At 49.5% G+C, this 26,398-nt stretch overlaps 1 protein-coding gene and 1 non-coding gene across 5 annotated transcripts; both read right to left on the bottom strand.

Moving 5' to 3' along the window:
• Positions 1-1,537: 1,537 nt before the first annotated feature.
• Rangap1 (Ran GTPase activating protein 1) lies at positions 1,538-26,109 on the bottom strand. Of its 4 annotated transcripts, none has more exons than XM_005354487.2 (16): positions 25,845-26,109; positions 19,395-19,544; positions 16,935-17,062; positions 15,566-15,625; positions 13,759-13,938; positions 11,490-11,624; positions 9,228-9,386; positions 8,260-8,373; positions 7,842-7,941; positions 7,669-7,753; positions 6,571-6,754; positions 5,000-5,119; positions 3,578-3,680; positions 2,762-2,850; positions 2,554-2,675; positions 1,538-2,356 (listed from the first exon to the last, which is right to left on the bottom strand). In XM_005354487.2, exons 2-16 carry the CDS (start codon positions 19,504-19,506, stop codon positions 2,287-2,289), a joined length of 1,761 nt encoding a protein of 586 aa, XP_005354544.1. In that variant the 5' UTR covers positions 19,507-19,544; positions 25,845-26,109; the 3' UTR covers positions 1,538-2,286. The 4 variants fall into 4 exon arrangements, with proteins under 4 accessions (XP_005354544.1, XP_026638413.1, XP_026638414.1 ...); XM_026782612.1 differs by lacking the exon at positions 25,845-26,109 and adding an exon at positions 25,327-25,803; XM_026782613.1 differs by lacking the exon at positions 25,845-26,109 and adding an exon at positions 25,179-25,265.
• LOC113456788 lies at positions 9,713-9,851 on the bottom strand. The gene has a single exon (XR_003377526.1). It is a non-coding gene; the product is annotated as a small nucleolar RNA SNORA55 (small nucleolar RNA).
• Positions 26,110-26,398: the final 289 nt, after the last annotated feature.

The following is a 26,398-nucleotide window of genomic DNA, read 5'->3' as shown; positions in this document are numbered from 1 at the left end:
TGGTTGTGAGCCACCATGTGGTTGCTGGGAATTGAACTCAGGACCTTTGGAAGAGCAGGCAATGCTCTTAACCATTGAGCCATCTCTCCAGCCCCGGCTTTCACTTTTTAAAACTTTTAATGTATTGTGTATATGAGCATAGGAACATGTATGCCACAGCATATATGTGGGAATTGGAAGACAAATTGCAGGAACAGGTTTTCTCCTCCTAATTCAGGAGTCTGGGCCTAAATTCAGGAGTCAGGCTTGGAGGTAAATGTCTTTATCTGTTAAGCCACCTCACCAGCCCCTTAATTTTAATGTATGTGTATTAAAATGCTAATGTATAATTTTCACACTCTGGGGTGGATGCAAAGATAACAGCAGGTGTCAAGGTCAGAAGATAACTTGGGGGGTAGAGGGAGGTCAGCTCTCTTTCTACCCTTAGGGTTAAACTTTGGATGTCAGGTTCGGCAGTGGCCACCTTTCTGGCCAATCTTTTATTTTTAGGGGGCTGGAGAGATGGTTCAGATGTTAAGAGCATTGACTGCTCTTCCAGAAGACATGGGTTCAATTCCCAGCACCCACATGGCGGCTCACAACTGTCTAGTGGACCAGAAACCCTCACAGACACGCAGGCAAACTACCAATGCACATAAAGTAAAAATATACTTAAAGGCTGCTATTTAACACCACAATATCAGCTGGAGCCGGGCGGTGGTGGCGCACACCTTTAATCCCAGCACTCGGGAGGCAGAGGCAGGCAGATCTGAGTTTGAGGCCAGCCTAGTTTATAAAGTGAGTTCCAGGAAAGCCAGGGCTACAGAGAGAAACCCTGTCTCAAAAAAACAAAAACAAAGTTTATTGCTCTTACAGAGGGCCACAGTTCTACAGTTCAGTTCCCAGCACCCACGCGGAGCCTCACAAAGCCTATAACCTCCAGTTCCAGGGAGTTCAACTTCCTGGGACCGGAGCTATGGGTAGTTGTGAGCTGCCATGTGGGTGCTGGGAACTGAACTGTGGATCACCCAGACAGCAAGTGCACTCACTGGCTGAGCCATCACTTCCCCAGCAAGTGTTTAAGCTGAGCCTTATCCAGAGAAGGGGGTATTGATGGCTCGCTGTGAGGTAGAGGAGCTCTTGTCTAAAGTAAAGGTTTATTTACACTCTACCTAGGAAGGTCAGCCTCATGTCACTACTGGAAGGTAGGTAGGCCCCCAGCCCTCCTCCATCACGCGCCACCCTCCTGGCTTCCCATCTGAACCTCAAAACTGTTTGAGATTCCTTAGTACTTGAAGGTTTCCCTCCTCCCTGTCCACACCCTTAGTCACTACTGTGAAACCTCCATGCCAGACTGGAAGCTCCAAAGTACAAGCAGGTAGAAAGAGACCTAGGCCACCCCTCTGCATGTGCGCATGTACATAGCCCTACCTACCCAGCTTTTTACAGGGTCTTGGAGATCTGATCATGTTGCATAGAAAGTTGTCTTAACCACTGAAACACCAAACCATCATCCCAGTCCTGAGATGTCCCCACTTTTGATGAAAACGCTTCTGAGTCTCTGTAGCTACCACAGTGACTTTTATTTATGAAGCTCCCAGGCACAGCCTAGACACACAATACAAAGGAAAGCAGGAGGTGACCACACAGCCACCAAGGGAAGTCACAGGGCAGCTCCTACCCAGCTCAGTCCCCACTACACAGGTTCTCTCCTGCAGCCCGATGTGTAGCTCAGGCATTAGGGGGACCTGCCCTTCCCTTCCCAGGATGAAGAACAGGTCTGGGCCAGCCAAGGTGCTTCCTCTGGGTATAAGAGCCAGGGCACCCCAGGCAATTCCTACTCCTGGGCTATTTGGGGTTGGCCCCTGGCACCTTTGGACCACTTGGCTGAGACCAGAGTTTTACGCTCTGATGACAGCTCCACTTCTGACAGTTCCTTAGACACGGTGGAGACAGCAGCGCACAGTAACTTCCCAGGCTTTGGTGGGACAGAAAGGCAGGGTAGCAGGACAGCCAACAGGGCCTACGGCTAAGTGGGTGGAAGTTTAATAAGAGCGGCTTTCAGCCCTGTCCCCTGGGTGTCCCCCACAGTGGACCTGGGTTAGTCCAGCAGGGAAGATGAACATCTGAAGTCCACACACCACACTGATACACGTACTCAAGGAACCAACATGACACAGGAGACAAAGACCCTCCCCTGCCTCTGGTCAAAGTCCTATCCAATGGAGACGTTGGCTGAGCTCAATCCATCCAAGTCCCCTTATTCACTGGTTCAGGGTAAGGGCCGAGAAGAAGCTGGTTTTTAGCTTAGATCTTGTACAGTGTCTGCAGCAGACTGTGGCGAGCAAAAGAGCAGATTTCCAGTGCGCCATTGGGCCTGTGAGAAGACAGTGCAATGAGTGCAGGGATAGCTCAGGGAGGGGGTGGGGCATGTGTCAGACTCTGCAAGGACAATGTGAGTAACTCTGGCCTTTACACGGGGGCTGGGACGGGACTCTTGAGGACGCATGTGCCCTGACCAGTCAAGGAGTCTTTCTCAGGCAAGAATGGGCAGAACAATGAGGCCACACTTACTTTGTCACAAATGCCAACAGCAGGGGTACAAGGGTTTTGGGGAAGTAATCCTGCTGCACCATGTGGTTCAGCACCATCAGGGGGCCATACAGACTCGGGATGGCCTTGATCTTGTCTTCACTCTGCAAATAAAAGTGTGTGAGCTCCACAGTCACCTGTGAGACCCTACTGAGAGTGTCGTCCGGGCCTCCACTCCTCGAAGCCTCACCTTGAGCAGACCCATGTGGATGAGTAGTCTGGTGAGGAAGGTGTTGGAATTGAAAGATGAGGAGCTGAAGGCCTTCTTCATGAGGGCATCTACAGGGGCAGAAATGGAGTGTGGCAGGATGCACGCAGGAGAGGGTTAGATATAAGTCAAGGGTAAAGTTCTGCCCTGTCAAGGGGTAGACATGGGAGGGACGACAGGTATAGTAGATGGGCGGGGGTGCCAGCACCAATGGGAGACTCAGTTTACCAGCTGCAATGCCTTCTCCACTTGGCCCCTTATAAAATGGGTGAGGCGACAGTACCCATTCTGTCGAACTTGCACGGGGGGCCAGGGGCCATGGAAACCACCAGGGAAGGTTTTGGGTATCAGGCAAGAAAAGAAGACTGATGGGACTGTGCAAAAGAATTTAGGTCTCCTGCATCTTTAGAAGTTCATGATTCCTGGAGAGCTGCTTCCTCGCTAGCCTCCCCACCAGTGAACAGCCCCCTAAGAGGCATGTGTTTCTGCTCCCTTTTTCTTGCCAGGAGCTAGCCCTTCCCTGGGACTTCTGGTCAAACCTGACACACCTGGAGGCTCTAATGGCTGTGACAAAGTGTAAGGTGACAAGGGCTGAAGATTAGCAAAGAGTCCAGGAAAGCTTGTGAAGGTGACCACATGTGCAAAGTCTCCCACGGGGCACAAAGGCTGCTGACTGGACTATCAGGCTTTTTGACTATCTGCCCTGGCCACTCTTAGACCAAGTTCTAACTATATACAACAGGCACACAGAACACAGGACAGCATCCGGGTCTACCAGCCCCACCCAGCTCACGTTACCGACGGCATCCAGCACTGCTGTCTTCACTGAGGCTTCGTCCCTGTACACAGATGCTACCTTCAAGAAGGCTGAGACAACCTTCTCAGGGTCGGAGGTATCAATCTGAAGACAGAGGTAATGGCTGGTTAGGGGCCACAGCCCCTTGGCTCCAACTTGGTGGAAAGTAACTGCAAAAGGTCCTGGCAATATTTGAGACCCTGGAGGGCAAGGACTTGATTTGTCCCAAATGATTCCCTAGAGTCTGGTGAAAACCTGGTCCACAACATGTATGAGCAGCAAATGAAGTAAAAGAGTTCCACCCATTCTCTTCAGGGAAAGGCCACCATCATCTTACTCTAACACTAGAAAGGAATGGCCACTATCATAAACACTAAAAATCAGCCAGAGGAAGCCAATATTCACACAGGAAGGCTTGGCTCTCTTCTGTCAACAATGAAGAAATGTAGAAAAAGCCAATTTTCAAAACTAGTGGCCCCAGTTTCAAGTGTGGGATCCACTCACTAGAAGCTCTTGAGAACTCTGAGCCAAGAAAATGTTGAATAGCATGGAATGAAAATGTTCATACTAAATAATCTCATTTGTCATGAAGTAACATCACAGAGAAGTTTTCTGGCTGCTGTCAATTGAGCTCCAATCTTTTTATTGTTTGTTTTTGTTTTGTTTTGTTCTTCAGGACAGGGTTTCTCTGTAGCTTTGGAGCCTGTCCTGGAACTCACTCTGTAGACCAGGCTGGCCTCGAACTCACAGAGATACACCTGTCTCTGCCTCCCGAGTGTGGGATTAAAGGTGTGCACCATCACCACCCGGCTCAGTTTTCTTCAGTATACTATAAGAGTGGACTGGCAAGACAGTTCAACAGATAAGGGAACTTGCCACCATGCCTGAACACCTGAGTGTGATCCTTTGGTAGGAGAGAACCAACTTCTGTAAGCTGTCCTCTGACCTCCACACACATACAAAATAAAATGGGTTTTTAAAAATTTATTGACAGGGTCCCACTATGTATCTCCAGCTGGTCTTGAACTCACAGAAGACCACCTGCCTCCCAAGGCTGAACTTAAGTGTGTGCAACTATGTCTGACAAAATGTAATGCTTTTAAGAACTAGGAGGACATACATGGTCTCCTTTCAGTTGACATGGAGAAGTACAATGTCAGGGGCTACTCTTCCCTGAATGACCATCTCATGAGCTACACAGATGCCCGGGAAAGGGGATGTGCTCTAGAAAGAGCTAGACAAGCAGAAGCCCGTGGAACATAATGAGGGAATACACAAGTGTGAGACTGGAAAAAAAGTCAGATTCCCTAACTCTAGTTTCTGCTGGGACATGGCAGGGATCCTTGTGACAGACACACTGTATGTAGTTCACTGACAAATCTAAGAGAGGGATGTAGAGGTCCTGGAGCTGGGAGAGCTCTTACCTGCTGGACTATCAGCACGGAGACCTTGGGACCAAGGCGCAGCAGCTTCTCTGGGGAGGGGAATGACAGGAAGGTGGAGAGGTCTGTGGGAGGCGGGGAGGACAGCACGGGAGCTGGCTCCTGAGAAACAGGTGACACGGGCTCTGTAGATTCCTCCACCCGGTTGTGCCCATTCCCACTCCAATAACACCATTTCTCTAGCCAGGTCTAGACTTAGCTCTCCCTCACAGGACCCTGAGCATATGGCTTCTACAGGTGCTGATCCAGATGTTCCTGAAGACTCTGGGGTAAGGGACAAGACACTGTCGCCTTAGCACTCCAAGTGCTGCTTTGCTATGTGAATAAGGCCAGTGCCTGGGTCAGTGCTGCCAACAAGTACCAGGTGCCCAGGGAAACCCAACCCTGAGAGGTACTTTGTCAGTTAACTGCTCCCAGAGCCCAGAAAAGCAGCCCTGATCTGCAGGGGTATGGGCAGTCAGATGGCTCCACCCAGACTCTCTGGGAGTTTTATTTTGGAACCTATGAGATACAAATCACCAATGGGCTCAGGAAAGAAACTCAAGTCTCTCTCAACCTCGGTGACAATCTCTAGACTGTCCCTAGGAGGCTGTTGTGGGATATTTATACACCATGGGAAGGTATATTTGCTGAGATTAGTGTAATAAAAACCTGAACAACCAATAGCTAGGGAGGAGGTATAGGCGGGATTTCTGGGGAGAGAGGGAAAGAGATGAATTTAGGCATGCGAAACTCCAGTAGACACAGAGAAGCAGGGTAGCCATACAGATTAATAGAATTGGGTTAATTTAAGTTATAAAAGCTAGTTAAGGGGCTGGAGAGATGGCTCAGTGGTTAAGAGCATTGCCTGCTCTTCCAAAGGTCCTGAGTTCAATTCCCAGCAACCACATGGTGGCTCACAACCATCTGTAAAGAGGTCTGGCGCCCTCTTCTGGCCTTCAGGCATACACACAGAATATTGTATACATAATAAATAAATAAATAAATAAATAAATATTTTAAAAGCTAGTTAAAAACAAGCCTAAGCTAAGAGCATGTTCTTTTTTTTTTTTTTTGGGTTTTTTGAGACAGGGTTTCTCTGTGGTTTTGGAGCCTGTCCTGGAACTAGAGCATGTTCTTATAATTAAGTCCCCATGTCATTATTTGGGAGCTGGCTGTAGGGAAAGAGAAGACTCGATACAGAAGCCACCAAGATAACCTAGTGGTGGAGAGGAGAAAAGACTTTGTACTATGTAGCCCAAAACTTTTCAGCAATCCTCCTGCATCATTCTTCAAAGTGCTGGGATTACAGGCATGAGTCATGTTCAGCTATGCTTTTTTTGTATTCAATAAATAAATCTATGCAAAGTACTATGTGTTGTAAACACAGCACACATGTACACTTGCATTCTGGTAAAACACTCAGACATATACAAAAAGATCTATCTCACCCCTGGAATGATTTTCTGAGAACCGTGCTATCCATTTGGTGCTTGTAGCTATTAGACTTTTAAATAGTTATATCCCAACAGGCTTTCAGGGGCCCAGGACTCTGATCCCAGCAACAAACTCACCCCACTGTTAGGGTCCGTAATCTTCCGTGAGGGTGTAGCTGACTCCTCTCCTTGCCCTCGCTGCTGCGGCTCTTCCTCTTCATCCTCCTCCTCTTCGTCCTCATCTTCATCCTCCTCCTCGTCATCATCATCATCCTCTTCTCCCTCCTCATCTTCCTCCTCCTCATCCTCTCCCTCATCATCACTGCAGAGAGAAGCCAGCTAGAGCCTAGCAGCCCATGCGGATTCGGAGCCTATGGACTCTGGCCAGGCCCAAGAGCACTGCTCATAGGATGGCACTCAAGGACCACCAGAGTGTCATTTGTTTTTCATTCCCAAGGGATGCTTCCCATGTAACAGACACAGAACAATCAGAAATGACTCTGTCCCAGAGCCTCAGGTTCTGGGGTCCTGCCATCTGCATCTTATGTGACCACAGGATGATATGACATTCTAGCTCTCTGGAGATTTGGTCTACACTTGAGCCCCCAGTCCTGAAAACACCGAAGTGTCTGACACATGAATGAAGCCTCCCTGGGGGTGACAGAGGCACAGGAGATGGTGCTGCAAAAATGTCACCCCACTGCTGCCTACCTCAGCATCTCCCTCTTGGCTCAACCGCTTCTACTCCTATCAGCCACTAAGAACTGAACCCATCCCCTTCAGTGCCTGAGCCTCCCATACCTCCATGTGCTGCTTCTGCTAACACATCTGCTGGGAGTAATAGCACACATCTTTAATCCCAGCGACTGGAAGGCAGAGGTAGGGTCATAGAGCAAAACCCTGTCTCAAAAAAATAAAAAAACGGCGAGTGGGGCTAGAGAGATGCCCAAGTGGTTAAGAGCAATGGTTGCTCTTGCAGAATACTGAAGTTCAATTCCCAGCACCCACACAGTGGCTCACAGCTGCCTTTAACTCCTCTCCTGGGAGAGATGATGCAGGTCTGTAAGGGGTCCTCCTTAACCCCTGTGGTCCTTTGCTGAACACACAAAAGCTCTTCATCGTTTCCTCTCCAACACCAAGGCGCCAGCTACCAGACTAGCAGACAGAGAAACTAAGTGGAGTAAGTGAAAAGCAAGCCTCCTGGTCCCTGGAGCCACCTTCCCAGAGCTCCCTTACCTGAGGGATGCCAGCACCTTGGCCATATTGAAGCTGTCCAGCACTTCCTGAAGTTGCTCACAGCCCTCCTCTCCCAGCGCATTGCCTGATCCGGGAAGGAGAGCAAAGTCAGGGAGGACAGTGCTGGGGCCAGCTGAGCCGAGGCTGACAGCCCACCACCGCAGCCTACTTACCATTGAGGTCCAGCTTTTCTAGCTCAGCCTTATCAGCCACAGCCTCAGCAACAACCAGGGCAGCATCTCTCTTGATTTCACAAAACGACAGGTTCAGTTCCTAGAGAGAGGGGTAGAGAGGCATACCATGCCTGGTCCAGGAAACAAGCCTTACTCTCTCCAGCTGCCCCACAAGCAGTAGAAGCAGGCTTGGCCTCCCAGCTTGGGCATAGGGGTATGAAGAAAAATAAAAATGATATTATGAACCCAGGGCAAAGTACCTGAGGTGTTTACACAAAAGGGAAACGACTGAGACCTCGCCCAGGCCCACCCTCCTTCACACCAGACCCTTTATGCCTCATATCCTACCACCCTAGGGAAACCTTGGCACGGGGCAGCCTAGACCCTGAAAGGAAGAGGGCAGGGGAGAAGTTAGTACCTTCAGCTTGGGCAGGCCCCCACGGACAGCATCTGCGATGGCAACGGCCCCCTTCGAGCGCACTAGACAGTCCCCGAAATTGATCACCTCCACTTGCCTCAAGGTCTTCAGGGTCTGACAGGACGAAGCAAGGGTCTAACTGAGGTGGTGCTATCAGTCGTACACGGGTCTGACCAGCTAACCATCTCATCACACTACTCCCGTGTTATGGACAGATTTCTTCCCGGAGCATGAATCAAATTGAATTGCATCCCATCAGGGCTTAAAATCCTCCACGGTTCCTACTTACAGAGCTGGCAACACTACAAGGTCTCAAATCCCTTCCCCCCTTCATTATTCCCAACACCCCTTGGGCCTCATTTATTTCACATTAGGACCAGCTGAGGAAGGCTCCCGTTAGGCTGCAGACCGCTCATTCTGTTAATCACTGTGCCGGAACAACCACTCACCCCCACCGCTTGTCAGCTTAGCCAGAAAAAGCAAGCTACCACAGGAGCCAGCCTTTCACTGATGCCAACACCTGCATTTGTGATGCAACTCCATGGGCCCCACCAACCCAGAGGCCATAGCTCTGAGGTAGCTACCACTGTGCTCAGAGCCTACACAAAACTGGTCAGCAGCTCTTTTCTTTATAGAAGAATCTCCCTGAAGCAGGGACCCTGCTTACCAAAGCTCCACCTAGCGCAAACTGGACACAGACAAAGGGCTCAACATTCAAGCACTGAATGCACCAACAAGGAAACAGATAGGGCCAAACAACTTCTTCCTTTGCAGCTTGAACAGAACCAGCACCGGCTCCCGAGGACCCAGAGGTCACTCAGCAGGGACTTGTAACACACAATCTTGCTCTATGCAAATGGGAGGGGCTGTGGGGTATTTGAACATGGGAAGGCGGAAGGGTAGGGGCAGAGCCATGCTTGCCAATGAGCCTCCCGAGGCCCACATGGCCCCTGCCATACTCGCCTCACCTCAGCCATGGCCACTGCACCCTTTTCAGTGAAGGTGTTGTCATTCAGGTTGATGACTCGCAGCAGGGGGTTGATGGAGAAGGCCTGGGCCAGGGCTGTGACCCCAGGGTGGTTAATTCCATTCTGTGGCATGTGAACTTCTTCCAGTGTCCCGATGATCTGCAGGGAAGACAAGAGTTGGCAGTGTGACCCGATGCCATAGTGACACACAGCAGAGTAGTAAGGGAGATGCCACCAGCATCAGGCAAGGGCCGTCTGGGTTCCCAGGGCATAGATCTTAAAGCAAAGTTTTGGACATAGTCACATCAGATCACATTAGATCCACAGAGAAGTCACCACTGCAGGACTGAAAGGGTTTTTTAAAGCATGTTTTAAAATGAAGGTACTGAGGTCTGTTAAGTCCAAACAAATACTCAATATCCCTATTGTTCTTAGTTCCCAGTACTAGCTCCATCATCTTCAAACACCCTCCTTTCTCAATTAGGAAAGAAGGCAGAGTTGTAGGAAGAAGCACCAAGGCAAATGGAAGACAACTTGTCTGGATAGGATAGCCTTTGCTCATGGGGTAGCACTGTCTGTCCCCAGCCCAGCACCACGCAGCCCGAACGGGAAAGATTCAAGTGTGGGAAAGGGAGGTTTTTACTCTATTTTGGTTTACAGTTCTGAGTCATTGTTGAAGAGCGAGCATGCCTGCTGCATCGCCTCCACAGTTAGGAGAGAGCAAACACCCTCGCTGCTTGTTCTTGTTCAGCCGCTTCTCTTCACTCACGGTCCAGGACACAGCCTGTAAACGGTGCTGCCCACATTCAGACCCACACAGACATGTCCGCAGGCCAATCTGATCTAGACAAACTCCACTAAGACTCTCTTGCCTGGGGCTGGAGAAACGGCCCAGGTCTGGTTCTCAGCATCCACAGTCAGGCCTCACTGGGTACTAGTGGCACAAATACACACATGCAGCTGAAACACTCACACAAAATAAAAATAAAGACCCTCTTTTCAGGGACTGGAGAAATAGCTCAGTGGTTATACACACAGACAACTCTTGGAGAGGACCTGAGTTCAGTTTCTAGCATCCATGTTGGGTAGCTCACAACTGTCTGTAACTCCAAAGACAGGGTGAGCCAATGCCTCTGGCATATGGTGCCTGCACTCATATGCACAAACCCACATATAGATTTACACATAATAAAACTCTCTTCCCATGTAATTCTTCTAAGGTTGTATCAAGCTAGTAATAAAAACTTGCACACCTGGGAAAACTGGATCCTCCCAGCCAGGACAGGAAGCCTGTGTCCTCAGAGCCCCAGTTGGTCCTGTCACTGAGACAGTACCTCGTTAGTCCCAAACTTACAAGGAGAGGCCCAGTCTTCGGGCAGACTTGAGCACTTCAAAGAGACGGTCTAGCACTGTCTAAAGAGCATGAAATCTGGGTTTAAAACCCAGAGCCCACAATATCCAAATGTGAGCTCAGTCAAGTGCTTGCCTTGTTATTAAAAGTGAAGAACGGAGTTCAGTCCCTAGGATCCACATGAAGATGTCAGCCATGGTGGTGGAAGGGCAGAGACAGGAGATTCCCAGGGCGGTGATCAGTCCCTCTAGCCAAATTCCTGAGCTTGAGTCAATGAGATCCTGCCCCAGGAGCTGAACCTGAGTCTGTTCTCTGACACAGACACAGACACAGACACACACACACACACACCCCAAAGAAAGGAAACCAAAACAACCAAAAGGTGCGTGTGGATTTGAATTACCCATGGCAGGGTGCTCCTACTTCCCACAGTCCAAACGAGACAGGTTAGTGACATTAGGACTAATAGTTTTTCCATCTCTATTGAAAGACCACACAGACTGGCCTGGCTGGGGCAGATCCAGTCCTCACAGTGTCCCAGAACATGGGGACAGGAAGGCAGAGTTGGTAAAGAGTGCTGCAGGGGCCATGAGATGGTGCAGTGGGGAAAGACATGAGTTCAACCTCTGAAACTCACGTAAGTGGAAGGAGAGAACCAGCTCTGCCAAGTCACCCTCTGACCTCAACATCTGCACCATGGCACGGGCACCCACACACTCACAATAAACACATTTTTGAAAAATAAGCCAGGGGTGGTGGCGCATTAACCCCAGCACTCAGGAGGCAAGCCTGGGCTACATACAGAGTACAGAGAGATATCCCATCTCAACTGAACATAATTAACAAAACAGAAGCTTCTCAACCTATTGTGACCCCTCTGTGTCTGGCACAGCAGGGTATGAATGACTCACCCCAAAAGCTTCTGCCAAAGCAGTGGCTCCATCGTTCTCCAGGCGGTTTCTGCCAGCCACGAAGACTTTCAGGGCCAGGGGCTTGCCTTGGGCACTGGACTTGCGGTGACACTCTGTCAGAGCTGCTGCCAGGATCTACAGGGAAAGGCATGGGAGTTGTGTGCCGATCTTGGCCAGGCCCTCACACCAGTGAACCACACCTCCTCCGTGGTGGATCCAGGGGTGGATCCCAGGACGGACACTGCTAAAGCACAGTGGGCCCAGCACTTCACAGCTCACGTAGACCTTCTATACTTTCTGGTGTTTGTATACTTGGTGCAGGGGTCCCCGGCAGGTAGACACAAAGGAAGCAGCTGGATTTTAAGCCAAGGGCAGTGTGGATTCCCAGATATTTCAGGGTTCTCCTGGGTTAAAACTGTCATGAGTTCAACCTTCCAGAATATGAGAAGCCAGGATCTTTTAATGAGATGGGGTCTCATTATGTAGCGGAGGCTGCTTTTGAATTCACATTGCTCTAATTCAGCCTTCCAAGATCCACCAACAGTCTTACAAGTTGTCCAGGCTGGTGATCTTCCTGCCTCGACCTCCACAGTAATTAGACTACCAGCATGTGCCACAACAACCAGCCTACACAGGCGCTTCTCATGGTCACTAAACCAGAAGACTCTGGCCACCACCCGGAACCTCAAGATCTCTCCCACATTATGGGAGCTTCCTGTCGGACCATGGTCCTTGATACCATCCAACAGAACTTGTTGTGCTTAAGCAACTTTTATTTTACCTAAGAATAGCCACAGCCATCTGTGGTGGCGCACACCTTTTAATCCCAGTACTTAGAAGGCAGAGGCAGGCAGATCTCTGTGAGTTCGAGGTCAGCCTGGTCTACAGAGTGAGTTCCAGGACAGCCAGGGCTACACAGAGAAACACAACAGAACAAAACAAGGGGTAAAAAAAGAGCAAGTGGGGCAGGAGAAGAGCCCCAAAGTGATAAAATGGATGATGTAAGTCATTTAAATATGCTAAACAGAAGATATAACTACTTTCTGGTTGGGGATTAGCTGAGTTGGTACAGTATTTACCTAGAATGCACAAAGTCATGGGTTCAATCCTCAACACACACAAAAAAATGGGCAACATGCAGCATGCCTGCAATCCTAGCACTTAGGACAACATGCAGCATGCCTGCAATCCTAGCACTTAGGACAACATGCAGCATGCCTGCAATCCTAGCACTTAGGAGGTAGAAGCTAAAGGACTTAAATTCAAGGTCACACTCAACTAGATACTGAGTCTGGAGCAAGACTATGCTATAAGATACCCTGTCTCAAAAACAAAACACAAATAAAAACAGCTCCCTTTAAGCTCTTTCTAAGTTATTAGAACAGGGAAGAGGGCACCTAGGGAAGGACTGGAACCTGCCCCCTATTCTCCCTGTATAGAACAGGGCAGCCTCTACAGAGGCAGTCACTCTGTCTCCTTAACCTGGACAATTCAGTGCTCATTTTAGTTTTTTTCCTTTCTGGATGGAGCCTGTGGGGTAGAGACATACCTCTACAGTGTGTGCTAAGCATGTGTTAGGCTCTAGGTTTAATCCTCATTGCCACAATAAAGGAAGGAAATAAAACAGAATGGCTCAAACTCTATACCTCCCCAAACTACCACTACCATGTGAATAACATATTCCATACATCCAAACGTTTGTGAACTCAAATAGAAAAATGCAGGTAGCACCAGCAATGCCCACAGAGCATCTTCACAAATAAACCCACACCCGTCAGTGTTCTGTGACCCCGCTCTGTGTCTGATAGAGCCTCAAAAAGAGAGGGAAACAAGAGGGCCAGTCTCCCTCACTGTATGGCTGGTAGTAGCCACAGGGTGAACCTGGAGCAGCTCTGTCCAGGAATAAAAGAAAACCAACTCTGCAGGAACAGTTTTCTCCATGGGCTCTTTCCTCTCCAGGGCTGTGCCAGCTGTTCTGAGTAACAAGAGGTTTGGTACAGGGATATTCCCCAGCCCGAATTCTGCACAGCAAGCAGGTCAGAGCAGGTTATGCAGCAGCACTGCCTCTGTGTTGCCAAGGCAACCCAAGAACTTGGAATGGTTGCTTAGCAACCCAACCCTCTGGACTCCTTTCCTCACTGGCTGCAGGCTGCTGTCTTTGAGGCACTGCTTTCTCCCCTGAAGTGAGGGACAACAGTCCCCGTGGTGGGGCAAAGGGCTGGCACACAGTCCAGTGTGGATGCAGGATCATCCAGGGCTGTCAACCCACCTTGCCACCTCCAATGCCCATGCCACAGTTGTTAAGCTTGAGCTCGTGCAGGGTGAAGCAGGCTGGGCTCTTGAGGAGGGCCTCGAAGCCACGCACTCCATCAGGCCCAAATGCGTTGTCACTGAGGTCGAGTTCCACCAGCTGTGCTCCTGCAGTGATGAGCCCCTCCCCTAGTGAGATCTGGATGGAGAGAGAACTCAGTCAGCTTCTTAGAACCCTACCTAATGCCACTTCTGGGCCAGGCCCAAGCCAGTGAGAACATGGCACAGACAGTGGCTTAAAAACCATAGATTATTGTTGCTATCGTTGTGTGTTTGAGTCTAGGCACGTGTGTACTGGAAAGAGAACAACTTCTGTGAGTTGGTTCTCTCCGTCTACTATGGTATTTATTACCTGAATGTAGCTTGAACTGCGATGCACAAAGCAAGTACCTTTATCCACGAGTCACCAGACTGGCCCAGACACTGGCTTTTACAGTAGTTTTCATCACTATGTTCCTACACTAGAATGGGAGGGAGGGAGTGGTGCCTAGGGATAGGAAAACCTAGGATGGCTCTCTGTACGAGAAGGCACTGAGCTCACTGAAGATGACAGCCAGTCAGTCAACATAGAAGGATTCCAGATAGCAGCAGAAACCACAGCAGGGATAAAGATGGGTACGGCCTAAGCTGGGGGTCTCCTGGACATGCAAGAAGGCCTCATAAACACCTCTAGTTTCAGGATTGCCTCAGCAGAAGACACCCCCAGTCCTGCCTGGAAAAGGGACCAGAGGAGGCTCTGCCAGAGGTGGGATGGGAGAAGAGGGTGGGCAAGTGGCCCAGAATAGCAGAATTCAAGAGGGAACACCGTGCCTTTGCCCATACCAAGCACAAAGTTTCCTACTATCCTCTCACTAAACAAACAAAATGATGGCTGCCCTGCTAGCTGAAGGTCTAGCCCCGGCTGACCTCGAGCCCTCTGGTGGCCACACCGTGCACTGCGTCTACTTCTCCCTGGACCAGAACCATCTAGTGTCCCATGTTCTCTTACTTGGAATGTGGAGATAAACCATGCCTTCAATGTCAAGCAAACTAAAGGCCACGCGAAACTGCTCTATTCTCTGTTCCACCTGAAGAGTTCACTCAGCCTGCATTCTGAATCCCAGCCTGCTTATCGTTCAATCCCCACCATCTCTCAGGAGCTGGTCCCCCACAGTAGACCCCTCTAGACCCTTTGAGAGACCAGTATCTCTACTGTGGCTCTTTAGGAGGGAGGATGGGGTGTAGGCTTTTCTAAAACTCCACTGCTGTGCTGTACTGAAGAGAAGAAGGCAGGACCAGGGCAGCCAGTCTAGCACCCTCCACCCCCAACACATTCATCCTGAGGCCTTGTGCTAGGCACACAGACCTAGACCTAGCTCACTGCCACCTGTACCCCTGCTAATCTCTCTCCCCTCTCTCTCTCAGGCTGGGAACTTGAAGGATCACAACACTCAAGAGTGACAGGGAAAGGTGGAGCAGCCCTAAGAGACTGCATGCTGCAGTCCGGGGCCTGAGGAACAGGTCCTCTATATGCAGACTGAGGTCAAGAGGAAGCAGGGGCACAGGAGAGGGTGGTCACAGCAAGAGGAGATTGGGAACGCCTGCTTGAAGCAGCACCTCCTCCCATCTGAGGCCCTGTGGGCTCCATCACCTGTCGGGACACAGGGCAGGTGCTGGGCGTGCCTGGTCTTCACCTGTGGGGTTAAGCAGACTCTCCAGAGAACAGAGGTGTGAGGGGCATCTGACAGGGTTTCTGTGCCTGCAGGGAAGCACCACCTGGTCCTTACCAGAGCTGGTGGGATCTCGGACCGAAGCCTTCCGGTGAACATGTCACTCCAGTGGCAGCGCTGTGCAGGAAAAAGGGAAGTGTTAGCCAGAGAACCCAGGAGCAGCCTCAAGTCTCACACCAGCTCCCTGGGAGCCTGGGCTCCCGAGAGGACTACAGGATGTCCTAGTTTTGGTTTTCTCAGCAGGGAATTGGGCCAATTCTGTCTGCAGCCCGAGGGACCTGGCGGCAAAGGGTAGTCTCTCTGGTCTGTCCCACCCTTTGGTGGGACACATGACAATTCTGAGTGACAGAAGAACACGAAAGTAAACAGGTCTTATGGAAAAGTAGTACCTCTTTTCAGATCTTGTAACCACCTCCATCCGCAGCTTGTGGGTCCTACCTACCCCCACTGCTGGCTGACCACCTCCACCCGCGGCTTGTGAGTCCCCATTTTTTGCCTTTTTAGTTGTTTTCCAGACAAGAGTCTCACGAGGCCCAACCTAGCCTCAGATTATGTAACTGAAGTTGGCCTTGAATTCCTAATCCTCCTTCCCCAACCTCCCAAGTACTAGGACTTCAGGCTTACACTACCACATCCACCCACCTTACTTTTTAAGGGAGAACGAGACTCAGACTTAAAGCCCTTAGGTGGTAATAGTATCAAGCTAAAATTCACACTGTTCTATTTTCTTTTCTTTTGTATCACATCTGATGACTTCCTATTTAGAGAAATGGTACTTGCCTTCGATTACTTTAAAAGCTAGTTTAGGGGCTGGAGAGATGGTTTAGCATTTAAGATTACTGGCTGCTCTTCCAAAAGACCCTGGTTCAGTTCTCAGTTCCTACGTGGAGGCTCACAACCACAGATCCATAGGATCAGTCCCAAGAGATCCTATGTCCTCTTCTGCTAGGCCCAGGCACATATATGGTGCACACACATACATGCAGGCAAAATACCCATACAAATTTAAAGTTTTGTTTTGTTTTTTTTCTAAAATACATAAAAAGTAAGTTTAGTAAAAACGATCAGATAAATGACACAAAGGTAGCAGCCATTTACAACCTGTTGCCAAAGTCATACCTCTAGCTCTAGCTGCTACAGGCGAGTCTGGCAGAAGCACATGCTGGCTTCTTGTGGGGGACGGGACATTAACTGGGATTAGAAGACTCCCTCAGTTTATCTCTCAAGGGTGCTACCTCTAATTAAAACTCATAATGCTACCTGATGATTGTCTCATTTCAGAAAAAATAGCAAAACCCTGTGCTCTGACGTGACCAAAGAGAGAAGAACGATGTGGGAACCAGTCACCAGGACAAGGGGTCACCAGGCTCTGGACCTAGGCAGCAGCTGCCGCAATGTGAGCAGACTCTTCCGCCTGTACTCTCACCTTCAGCTCCGACTTCTTCTCTAAGGCCTTGGCAATGACTTTGGCCGCTTCCACACCCACTGTGTTACCTTCCAGTCGTAGAGCCTCCAGGCCATCGAAGTCTTCAATCTCCTTAATCACATCTTTAGCTGTGGGAACAGAGCACCTTAGGCTTCGGCAGTTGAGAACCACTGGACAGGAGCAACCAGGAAGCACCAGAACTCATTTCCTTCAATGCTTTGAACCCCATATTCCCAGAGACAGAACGGACAGGCTCCCTGCCTAGTTAGAAGCAGGGCTGTACAGACTATTCTCCACGTTCCAGCGAGCACAGCTATTCACTGTGGTTCAATCAGGTGGGCACAAGTGACATTATGAATAGTTTCTCTTTTGGTTTTGTGATTTTTAAAGATAGGGTCTCATGTAGCACAGTTAGGTTTTGAAGTTTACTATATAGCCAAGAATGACCTCCTCTACAGCTGTCCTGAGGACAATAGCTAGCTAGGGTGACCTCTGCCTTTTACAAGACTTGCTCCAAAAGGTGGCCCCTTCTAATATCAGGAGATTGGCCTTCTCAGATGTTGTTCAAGAAAACACTTATGCAAGCCATAAAAGCAAAAAGGGTGGGGCTGGAAAGATGGCTCAGCAGTTAAGAGCACTCACTGACTGCTCTTCCAGAGGACCAGGGTTCAATTCTCAGCACTCACATGATAGCTCACAACTGTCTGTGACCCCAGTCCCATGGGATCCAACACCATCACACAGACATATATGAAGGCAAAAACACCAAGGCGTATAAAATAAATAAATTAAAAAAAAAAAGCAGAAAGGGCAGGGCCAGGCCTGGTGACACACACCTTTAATCCCAGCACTCAGGAGGCAGCGGCAAGAGGATCTCCTTTTGTTCAAATCTCTAAAGATGCGCACATTCTGCAGAGACCTAATATAATGCTGATGAGGTAGGAAAATTGGCCACCTGAAATTTTCAAAGCCAAACTCAGGGCCTTTGTCTGCCTCCTGCATGGCTAGGCATCAAATCCAGGGCCTTGTACACTGAACCACATCCTCAGCCCACAACTGCATTTTAACTCTACTTCCACTGCTGGGGACTACGGCCTTGGGGGAGTTACCGTATGTCCATAGTCAGTTTTCAAGTCTGCAAGATGGGGATAAAGCCTTCTAAAGGGGAAAAATGTCACTCATTATTAACTGTGCTTGGTGAGTGCATACAAACGTAGAGGTCAGAGAACAACCTGCAGGGGTCAGGTCTCTCCTACCTCATGGGTTCTAGCAACTCAACTCAAGCCATCAGTGTATAAAAGTGCCTTTAACCACTGAGGCATCTCTCTGGCCCAGCAAACAGCATTTTCAAGTTTGGATTCACTGAATGAAGTTCAGTGTCTATCAGAAGCACTGGAGCAGCACCAGCATTTCTACACCCCACCTCCCCGGGGAGGAGGACCAAGGAGGTCAGGGCCATTCTCTGCCACACTGCCAGCTTAGGCCAGCCTGGGTACAGAGTTCAACACAGTCAAGGCTACATGGAGAAACCAAGTCTCAGAAAGACACATCTAGTGGTGAGTGCCTTTAATCTCAGCACTCTAGAGGCAGCAGGCTCTTTATGAGTTCAAGGCTAGCCTCGGCTACTTAGTGAGACCCTGCCTTAACAAAACAAACAAAAAACCCACAACAAACTAATAAGGAATCAAAATGTACAAAGCAGGTGAAGTTGAGGGGTTGGGTATCCATGGAGGAATCTGTAAACGTCAAGCTACTATGACTTTGTTAGAGATCCTCACCCTCCCAAAGGTCACAAAGGCCCCAGGAGCAGAGGAGTTAAGTTTAGACAGTCTGGCAAGTCCAAACCAGTTTCCCTGGTAGGGCCAGAACTCCAAGAGGCCTCATAAGGTCTAAAGGCAGAGACCTTCATTTCTAGGCAGCAAGGGATTCAGGGTTGTCTAATGCCTAAGCCTTGGTCATGAACAAGAAGATAGGAAAGCAACCTTTTCCCTCTGCCAGTAATGCCTGGTTACAAGGACTGGAATTTCCCATGAGGGCTCAACCCTACTCTTGCATTAAGAAACTCCCTCAGGGCCTTGGCCATAAGGAAGACAGCTGACCTGGGATGGTGAGGGTAAAGGGGGCCGGGGGACTAGACCTGAAGGCAGGGGCTAGACTAGATGGACAAGTTTGAGACTAGTCTGGTCTATACATTGATGAGACCTTGTCAAAAGAAGAACACACAGACACACACAGACCAACAGAAAACTTGTTAGAATGAACCAATGATGACATTGACCTCACCTCCCAAGACTGCCAGGACAAATGATATGCTAAAGATAGGGTGGCTCAGAAAGCCTGAGACCCCCCCCCCACCGAGACAGACAGACAGACAGACACACACACACACACACACACACACACACACACACACACACACACACACACACACAGGCACGCAGAGCTAGCCCAGGAACTTACCATCTTCAGCAGTATTCAGTTTGAGACTCTTGCCCTTGAAACTCAGCTGTCCCCCGGCCACCTGGGTTTTGGCCAGGGTCTCTGCCAGTTTGGCAATATCTTCAGAAGCCATGCTGGCGACAAAGGTGGGCTGCCCTAGAGATCTGCAAACTGAAGACAGAAACTGCATTTTAAAAAGGAATCTTAAAAAATTTAAAAACAGAAAGAAAAAAGAATCTCAGGTCTCTGCTTCCACCCGTTCCAGAGACAGCCACATCTACTTGTGTAGCGCCAGCCTTGTCCCTAACACATGATGGTGAAGGTCCTGGGTACCAGAGCTTCCTTCATGTCTGACAAAGTGGATGTTGTTGCCTTCACTGACCTCAACTACCTGGTCTACATGTTCCAGTGTGACTCTACCAATGGCAAGTTCAAGGGCACAGCTGAGAACAAGAAGCTTGTCAACAGAAAGGCCATCATCTTTTTCCACAAACGAAATCCCAACATCAAATGGGGTGGATGCTGGTGCCTAGTATGCTGTGGAGTCTACTGGGGACTCCACCACCATGGAGAAGGCCAGGGCCCACTAGGAGGGTGGGGCCAAAAGGGCCACCATCTCTGCCCCTTCTGCTGATGTTTGTGATGGCTCACTCAAGATTGTCAGCAATGCTTCCTGCACCACCAATTGTTTAGTCCCCCAGCCAAGGTCATTCATGACCACTTTGGCATTGTGGAAGGACTCATGGAGCCACAGTCAACACCATCATTGCCACCCAGAATATCATCCCTGCATCAACTGAATGGGAAGTTCACTGGCATGGCCTTCCATGTTCCTACCTGCAATATGCCCATTGTGGATCTGACATGTTGCAACCAGGAGAAAGCTGCCAAACAGAATGATGACTTGATGCCAAGCATCACCAAGAAGGTGGTGAAGCAGGTATCTAGGGGCTCACTAAAGGGCATCCTGCGCTACACTAAGGGCCAGGTTATCTCCTGTGACTTTAACGGTGACACCCACTCTTCCACCTTTGATGCTGGAGCTGGCACTGCTCTCAATGACGACGTCATAATATGGCTACAGCAGCAGAGTGGTAGACCTCACAGCCTACATGGCCTCCAAGACCAGACCACCCACCCCAGAAAAAAGACAGGAGAGCAAGGGAGAGGCCCTCAGCTGCTGAGGAGGGCTGCCCCAACTTAGCCCCTAACATTAAGCATGCCCCTCAGTTTCCATCCCAGACCCCCAGAAGATGGGGAGGGGCTTAGCGATCCCTAGTCTCTTTAATTCTACCAATAAAGTCCATGGCACACACACACACACAAAATCTAGTGAAGGGGAAGTTGAGAGACGACTCATCAGTTAAGAGTACTTGCTGCTCTTACAGAGAACCCACACTTGACTCTCATCACCCACACTAGACAGCTCACAACCACTTGTTATTTCAACTCCAGATCAGAGACCACATTCACATGCATCTACTCATGCTCACACAGACACGTTACAAACTTGTCCTTTGATCTACAAACACACAGTGAATTAAAATCTTTAAAGAATTTTTTAAAAGGGCAAGGGCAGCAGCTATCATGCCAGGGTCACCATCAGAAAACAGATATTTACGTTACAATTCATAAGAGTAGCAAAACTACAGTTATGAAGTAGCAACGAAAATAATTTTATGGCTGGGGGTCACCACAACATGAAGAGCTATATTAAAGGGTCGCAACACTAGGAAGGTGAGAAGCATGGGGCTAGGGAGATGGTCAGTGCTGAAGAGGCGGCTTGCCCAGAGAAGTTGAGTTCAACTCCTGGCATCCGTACAGTGGTTATGGCCTCTGTAGGCACTGCAGGTAAATGGTGCACACATATATGCAGGCAATATACCCAACTCATTAATAAATACATATCATACTGGAGAGATGACTTAGTGGTCAAGAGCTCTGGCTGCTCTTCCAGAGGTCCTGAGTTCAATTCCTAGCAGCCATATTGTGGCCCATAACTATCGGTAATGAGATCTGGTGCTCTCTTCTGGTCTGGCCTGCAGACATACATGTAGACAGAACACTGTATATATAATGAATCAATAAATCTTTAAAAAAAAAAAAAACAACAACATATTAAGCCAGGCATATGCCAGCACATGCCTTTAATCCCAGTATAAGGGAGGCAGAGCTGGTGAATCTCTGAGTTCAAGGTCAGCCTAGTCTACAGAGTGAGTTCCAGGATGGCCAGGGCTGCAGAGAAATCATGTCTCAAAAAAACCCAAGATAAATAAAGCAAAAAAACAAAAAACAAATAAAAAAAGTTTTTAAGAAGTATTCTGGGGGGGGGGGGGTGCTGGAGAGATGGCTCAGTGGTTAAGAGCATTGCCTGCTCTTCCAAAGGTCCTAAGTTCAATTTCCAGTAACCACATGGTGGCTCACAACCATCTGTAATGAGGTCTGATGCCCTCTTCTGGCCTGCAGGCATACACACAGACAGAATATTGTATACATAATAAATAAATAAATAATTTTTTTTTTTAAGAAAAAGTATTCTGGGAAGCTTAAGGCCCTGGTTTTGATCCCTAGCATATCCCCAAAGTGTGTGTGTGTGTGGGGGGGGTGTCCCCTTAAAATCTCTGGTATGTGTGTAGCAGGGGTAGGGAAGAAGGGGTGCATTAGCCCTCTTCCTGTCATGGAGGACCCAAAAGCACCAGGGAAATGAATATGGGATTAGAAGAGTCTGAAAAGGTGGCAGAGTAGTAACTTCTTTAAGTCCCTCTCCACACTGCCCCAGGGGGGAGACACACCCAGTGCAGTCCCAAAGCAATAGGGGCTCCAGGAGTTCCAGGAGTCACACACCTGCCTGGTCATCTTGGCAGCACTCTGTCTGAGGGTCCCGTTCCTCAAACAGGACATAGATGGCTATGGGATCCAGGTCATCCATCCCAGGGAATGGCCCACTGCCCATGCTGGCATGACTCGAGGTGGCACACAAGGCTAAGGCATGTCTGGTTTCAACCCTGGCCAGGAGACTGCACACGCCACAGCAGCCTCTCAGAGATGCCTAGGAGACCAGAGGGACCTACATCACAAGGGCTGCCATCACAATAGAGACTCAGCTTCTCCACTGTGTTTCAGAGGCACACACTGCACACATCCAACAAGCAACCACCGGAGGGGCACTAGCTCTGTACTATCCTCTAATCCAGCCCTGACACTCAGATCCCAGGGGCTGAGGGCTCAGTCTACAAAGCTGCCCCACATGTGATGTTGACATGAACCCCAGGGTGTTTACCCGGGCTTCTGATCCACTGGCTATGAACTATGGTTGCCATGACCCCTCCCCTTGGGGTCAATTAATTTGCTAGAACAGCTCACAGAACTCAGGGAAAACATACTAGATCTACTGATTTATTATAAAGGATGTGTATGTGTCTGTGTTTGAGGGTGTGTATGTGTGTGTTAGGGTGGTACCCAAGACCTCTACCATCATACCTTCAAACCCCAACACATGACTTAATTATTTATTCAGTTATTTATTTATTTAGAGACGGTCTCAATGTGTATCTCTGGCTGGCTCGAACTCAAGCTATAGGTCAAGATAGTCTCCAAGTCACAAAGATCTACCTGGTTTTGCCTCCCCAGTGCTGGGATTAAAGGTGTCCACCATCATGCCAGCAAACAAAGGATATTTTAAAGAGTACAAATGAGCAGTCAGATAAATAGAAAGAATGCACAGGGAAGGTAAGAGAAAAGGGACCAGAGCTTCATGTACTCGTAAAGCCTGCCATCCTCCGAGAATCTCAAGTTCAGGTGTCTGGAAGCCTTCTGAGCCCTGTTTTTTTGGAGGTTAACAGACTTCGTTACATAAATATGATGGTTAAATCTTAGGTGTCGATAAATCTGAACTTGGGATACAGGGCAAGAGTCCCAACTCTGTAATTCTGTTTGGGTTTTCCTAATTACTACCTCCACCCATCCAAGCACTTCCAAAGGCACTGAGAGCCAGGAGTTGGCATTAGAGTACAAAGGCGCGCCACTTTAGAATTGCAGGAGTTTTCTATGGCAGGAAGCATTACTATAACCAAATACATATTTCATAATCTCACCACCAGTGACAAAGCTGCCCACAGCTGGGAGTTTAACAGACTGGCAGAATGGAAAGGTAAGGCTGGGGTATAGCTAAGAGAAGGGGACCTGTCTCCCATGCAGAAGTCTGCAGGTTTAAGCTCCAGCACTACCTCAGAGAGTGAGGTACCAAGAGGATGTGGCAGGTACCAGGGTGAGGTGGTCCGAATAAGAATGGCCCCATAAGCTTATAAATTACAATCCTCTATCTGCCTTCAGATCAGACTGTGTCTCAGCTATTGCTTCAGCCCATTGGTGCCACTAGGCTCCACAACATGATAATAATGCATCAAACCTATGAAACTGTAAGTGAGCACCCCATTAAATGCTATTATTATTATTATTATATTATTATTATTTTATTATAAGAGTAGTCTTGGGTCATGGTGTCACTTTACAGCAATAGAAAGCTGATTAAGACACAGCCAACAGTCAAGTCATTCTCTGAGTACCTTCTGAATGCTAGGCCACATGCATACAATAATCCTGCTACCCATAGGTCAGGGCAGGAGTCTCAGCCATGAACTAGGCCCCACCAACCTCCTGCTCCTCAGATATCCCGCCACATACCAGGCTACCTCTGGGCTCAGTCTGCCTTCTTACTCCTGAGCACCCTGATTTATCTAGTTTATCAATAATCATAGACTAGGGCTGGGGAGATGGCTCAGAGGTTAAGAGCACCAACTTCTCTTCCAGAGGTCTTGAGTTCAATTCCCAACACCCACATGGTGGCTCACAGCCACCTACGGTGGGATCTGATGTCATCTTCTGACTAACATGGAGGCAGACCACTGTACACATAACAAAAAATAAATATTAAAAAGAATAGGCATAGATATTACTCGGGATAAAACATCAGAACATTCAACAAAACACTGTATTCAGCATTCCGTACTGACACTGTTCCAGGAGATTTGCAGTAAATCACACTCTTTGAAGCTTACACTCTATAAACAAAATCCTTTCGCATGTTAATGAAAAGGAGCCTGGAAGTGAGGGAGGGGCAGTTAGGGGTAAAAGTCTTGCCTGGAATTTATGCCTTGGTTTCAATTTCTGTCACCACCAAAAAAATAAAGAACCACCAGGTGGTGGGTGCCCACCTATGATCTAGTACTTGGGAGACAAGGCAGGAGTTAGAGGCCACTCTCAGCTACTGAGGGAGTTGAGGCCAGTCTGGATTATGTGAGACCCTGTCTAAAAATACAAACAAAAAACCCACAGAAGCAACCAGGAAAAGAAAAGCCAAAAAGGTGCTTTTGGGGTTTGTTGAAAAATTTTTTTTTCTTTTTTGGAGAAGTGGGAGGTTGCAATTTATAGTAGAATAATTAAAGGTGTTTTCTGTAAAGAAACTAAAGATACCACAGATTGAGCCACGCGAAAACCAAGGGAAGAGCATCCCTATAAAGGGAACAGAAAATGCACAGACTTGTGGGAAAAGAGGAGGGACCTGAAAGGCCAGTGGGGCCATGGCTAGAGCAGAGAGACGAATATGGAAATGTTAGAAGAGAAAATTAAGGGCCTCAAACCGCCAAGGCTACTTTAAAGGTTGTGTAGCAGTATGAGGTCCCTGGGGGGGTTCTACCAGATAAAACTGCATCAAGCTGCTTTGACAGGAAGAGCGTCCCGGGAGAAAGCCTGACGTTGCTTAGGAGCTCCTCAAAGAATGACAACAAGAAGATGAGAAACTGTCACCTGTTACAGTTCTTAGATGGGGCAATAGGGTTAAAAATGTGGCGGCGGTGGTAAGGCTTCAGGTGGAAAGGAGGCATTCTTAGTTCACGGGACGGGGACACACAGGCGCACACAGGCCCTCCCCCGTTCGCTTTAAAGGCTGACTAACCAAAGCACAGAGGGGCTGGAATTGATCTGTCCAAGGTCAGCAGCCAGCCTGCGAGGGAGCACACACAAACGGTCAATACACAGACGCCCTCTTCTCCTGGGCGGCCGCGTGGGAGGCGTCCTCAGGTGCACATCCATCCATCGACCCGGCAAAAGCGCCAGCAGTGACTCATGCCAGGCTTCCCGCGCGGACGTGGGCTGACTTGGGTAGGCGGCCATAGGCGGCGGAGCCCCACCCGGAACACCAGGCGGCTCGCACCGCCTCCAGGTGAGGTGGATGCCAACATGAGGCGCCACCCCGGGCAGCAGCGCTACGAAAGGCAGTTGAGGAATGGGTCCTCTCGAGGCCTCAGTTTCCCCAAACGTGAAAGGGTCAGCGCTGTCTAGCGCCCCTCCCCACCACGCGGGACCGCGGTGGGCGCCGCGAAGTCAAGGAGTAGGCACGAGGCGATCGCTTCGCCCCACCCAGGCCCTGGTGGCCCAGGCAGGTGACAGAACAACACGAGGGCGCCGACTCACCGCAAACAGGCGGCGCCGCCGCGTGGGGCGACGGAACGCGCGTCGGTGCGGAGCGTCGGAGACGGCTCGAGAACCCACGTGAGGGACGGGCCGGTCACCGCGCCCCCGTACGACGGTCCCAGTGCGCAGTCCGGCCCGACTGTCCTCGCTGCAGCGGCTGCTCGTCTCGCTTGTGCACACCACCTGCTCCAGGATCTCCAGCGATGATGGCGGCGGAGGAGGATTTTTGAAAGCCGGCAGTTTCTTTCCTTCGATTTGATTTGTTCAAGCCGAGGCGGGGTTTTGCCGGGCCCGCGTGCGGAGCCTCCCGGGAAGGGAAGTCCTGTCCGCAGGCACGGGTATGGCTGGACTTGAGGGACGAACTACAATTCCTATGAAGCACCGCGCTCCGAGTTAGCAACCCTCTTTCCGCCCGCCCTCTCGGCTTCTGGCTCTTTCTTGGCTGGACTACGTAGGACGGTGCTTGACGGGAGCACCCGCAGACTACAAATCCCGGCAGACTATGCGGCAAAGCGCCGCACCCGTCCGAAGAGGTTTGCGCCCTCCTTCGTGCA

Source organism: Microtus ochrogaster, chromosome 15 (assembly GCF_000317375.1).
Source record: "Microtus ochrogaster isolate Prairie Vole_2 chromosome 15, MicOch1.0, whole genome shotgun sequence".
NCBI lineage: Eukaryota > Metazoa > Chordata > Mammalia > Rodentia > Cricetidae > Microtus > Microtus ochrogaster.
Note: the sequence above shows the minus strand (reverse complement) of the source record. Positions and strands in the feature narration are given on the sequence as shown.

Bases quoted from the DNA above. Each gene is read 5' to 3' on its own strand.
- Rangap1 (XM_005354487.2), bottom strand. From the start codon at position 19,506: ATGGCTTCTGAAGATATTGCCAAACTGGCAGAGACCCTGGCCAAAACC. The intron at 8,374-9,227 runs GTGAGGCGAGTA...TCGTCCTGTCAG, and splicing joins GTGCAGTGGCCATGGCTGAG to ACCCTGAAGACCTTGAGGCA. The intron at 2,357-2,553 runs GTAAGTGTGGCC...GTCTTCTCACAG, and splicing joins CTGTTGGCATTTGTGACAAA to GCCCAATGGCGCACTGGAAA.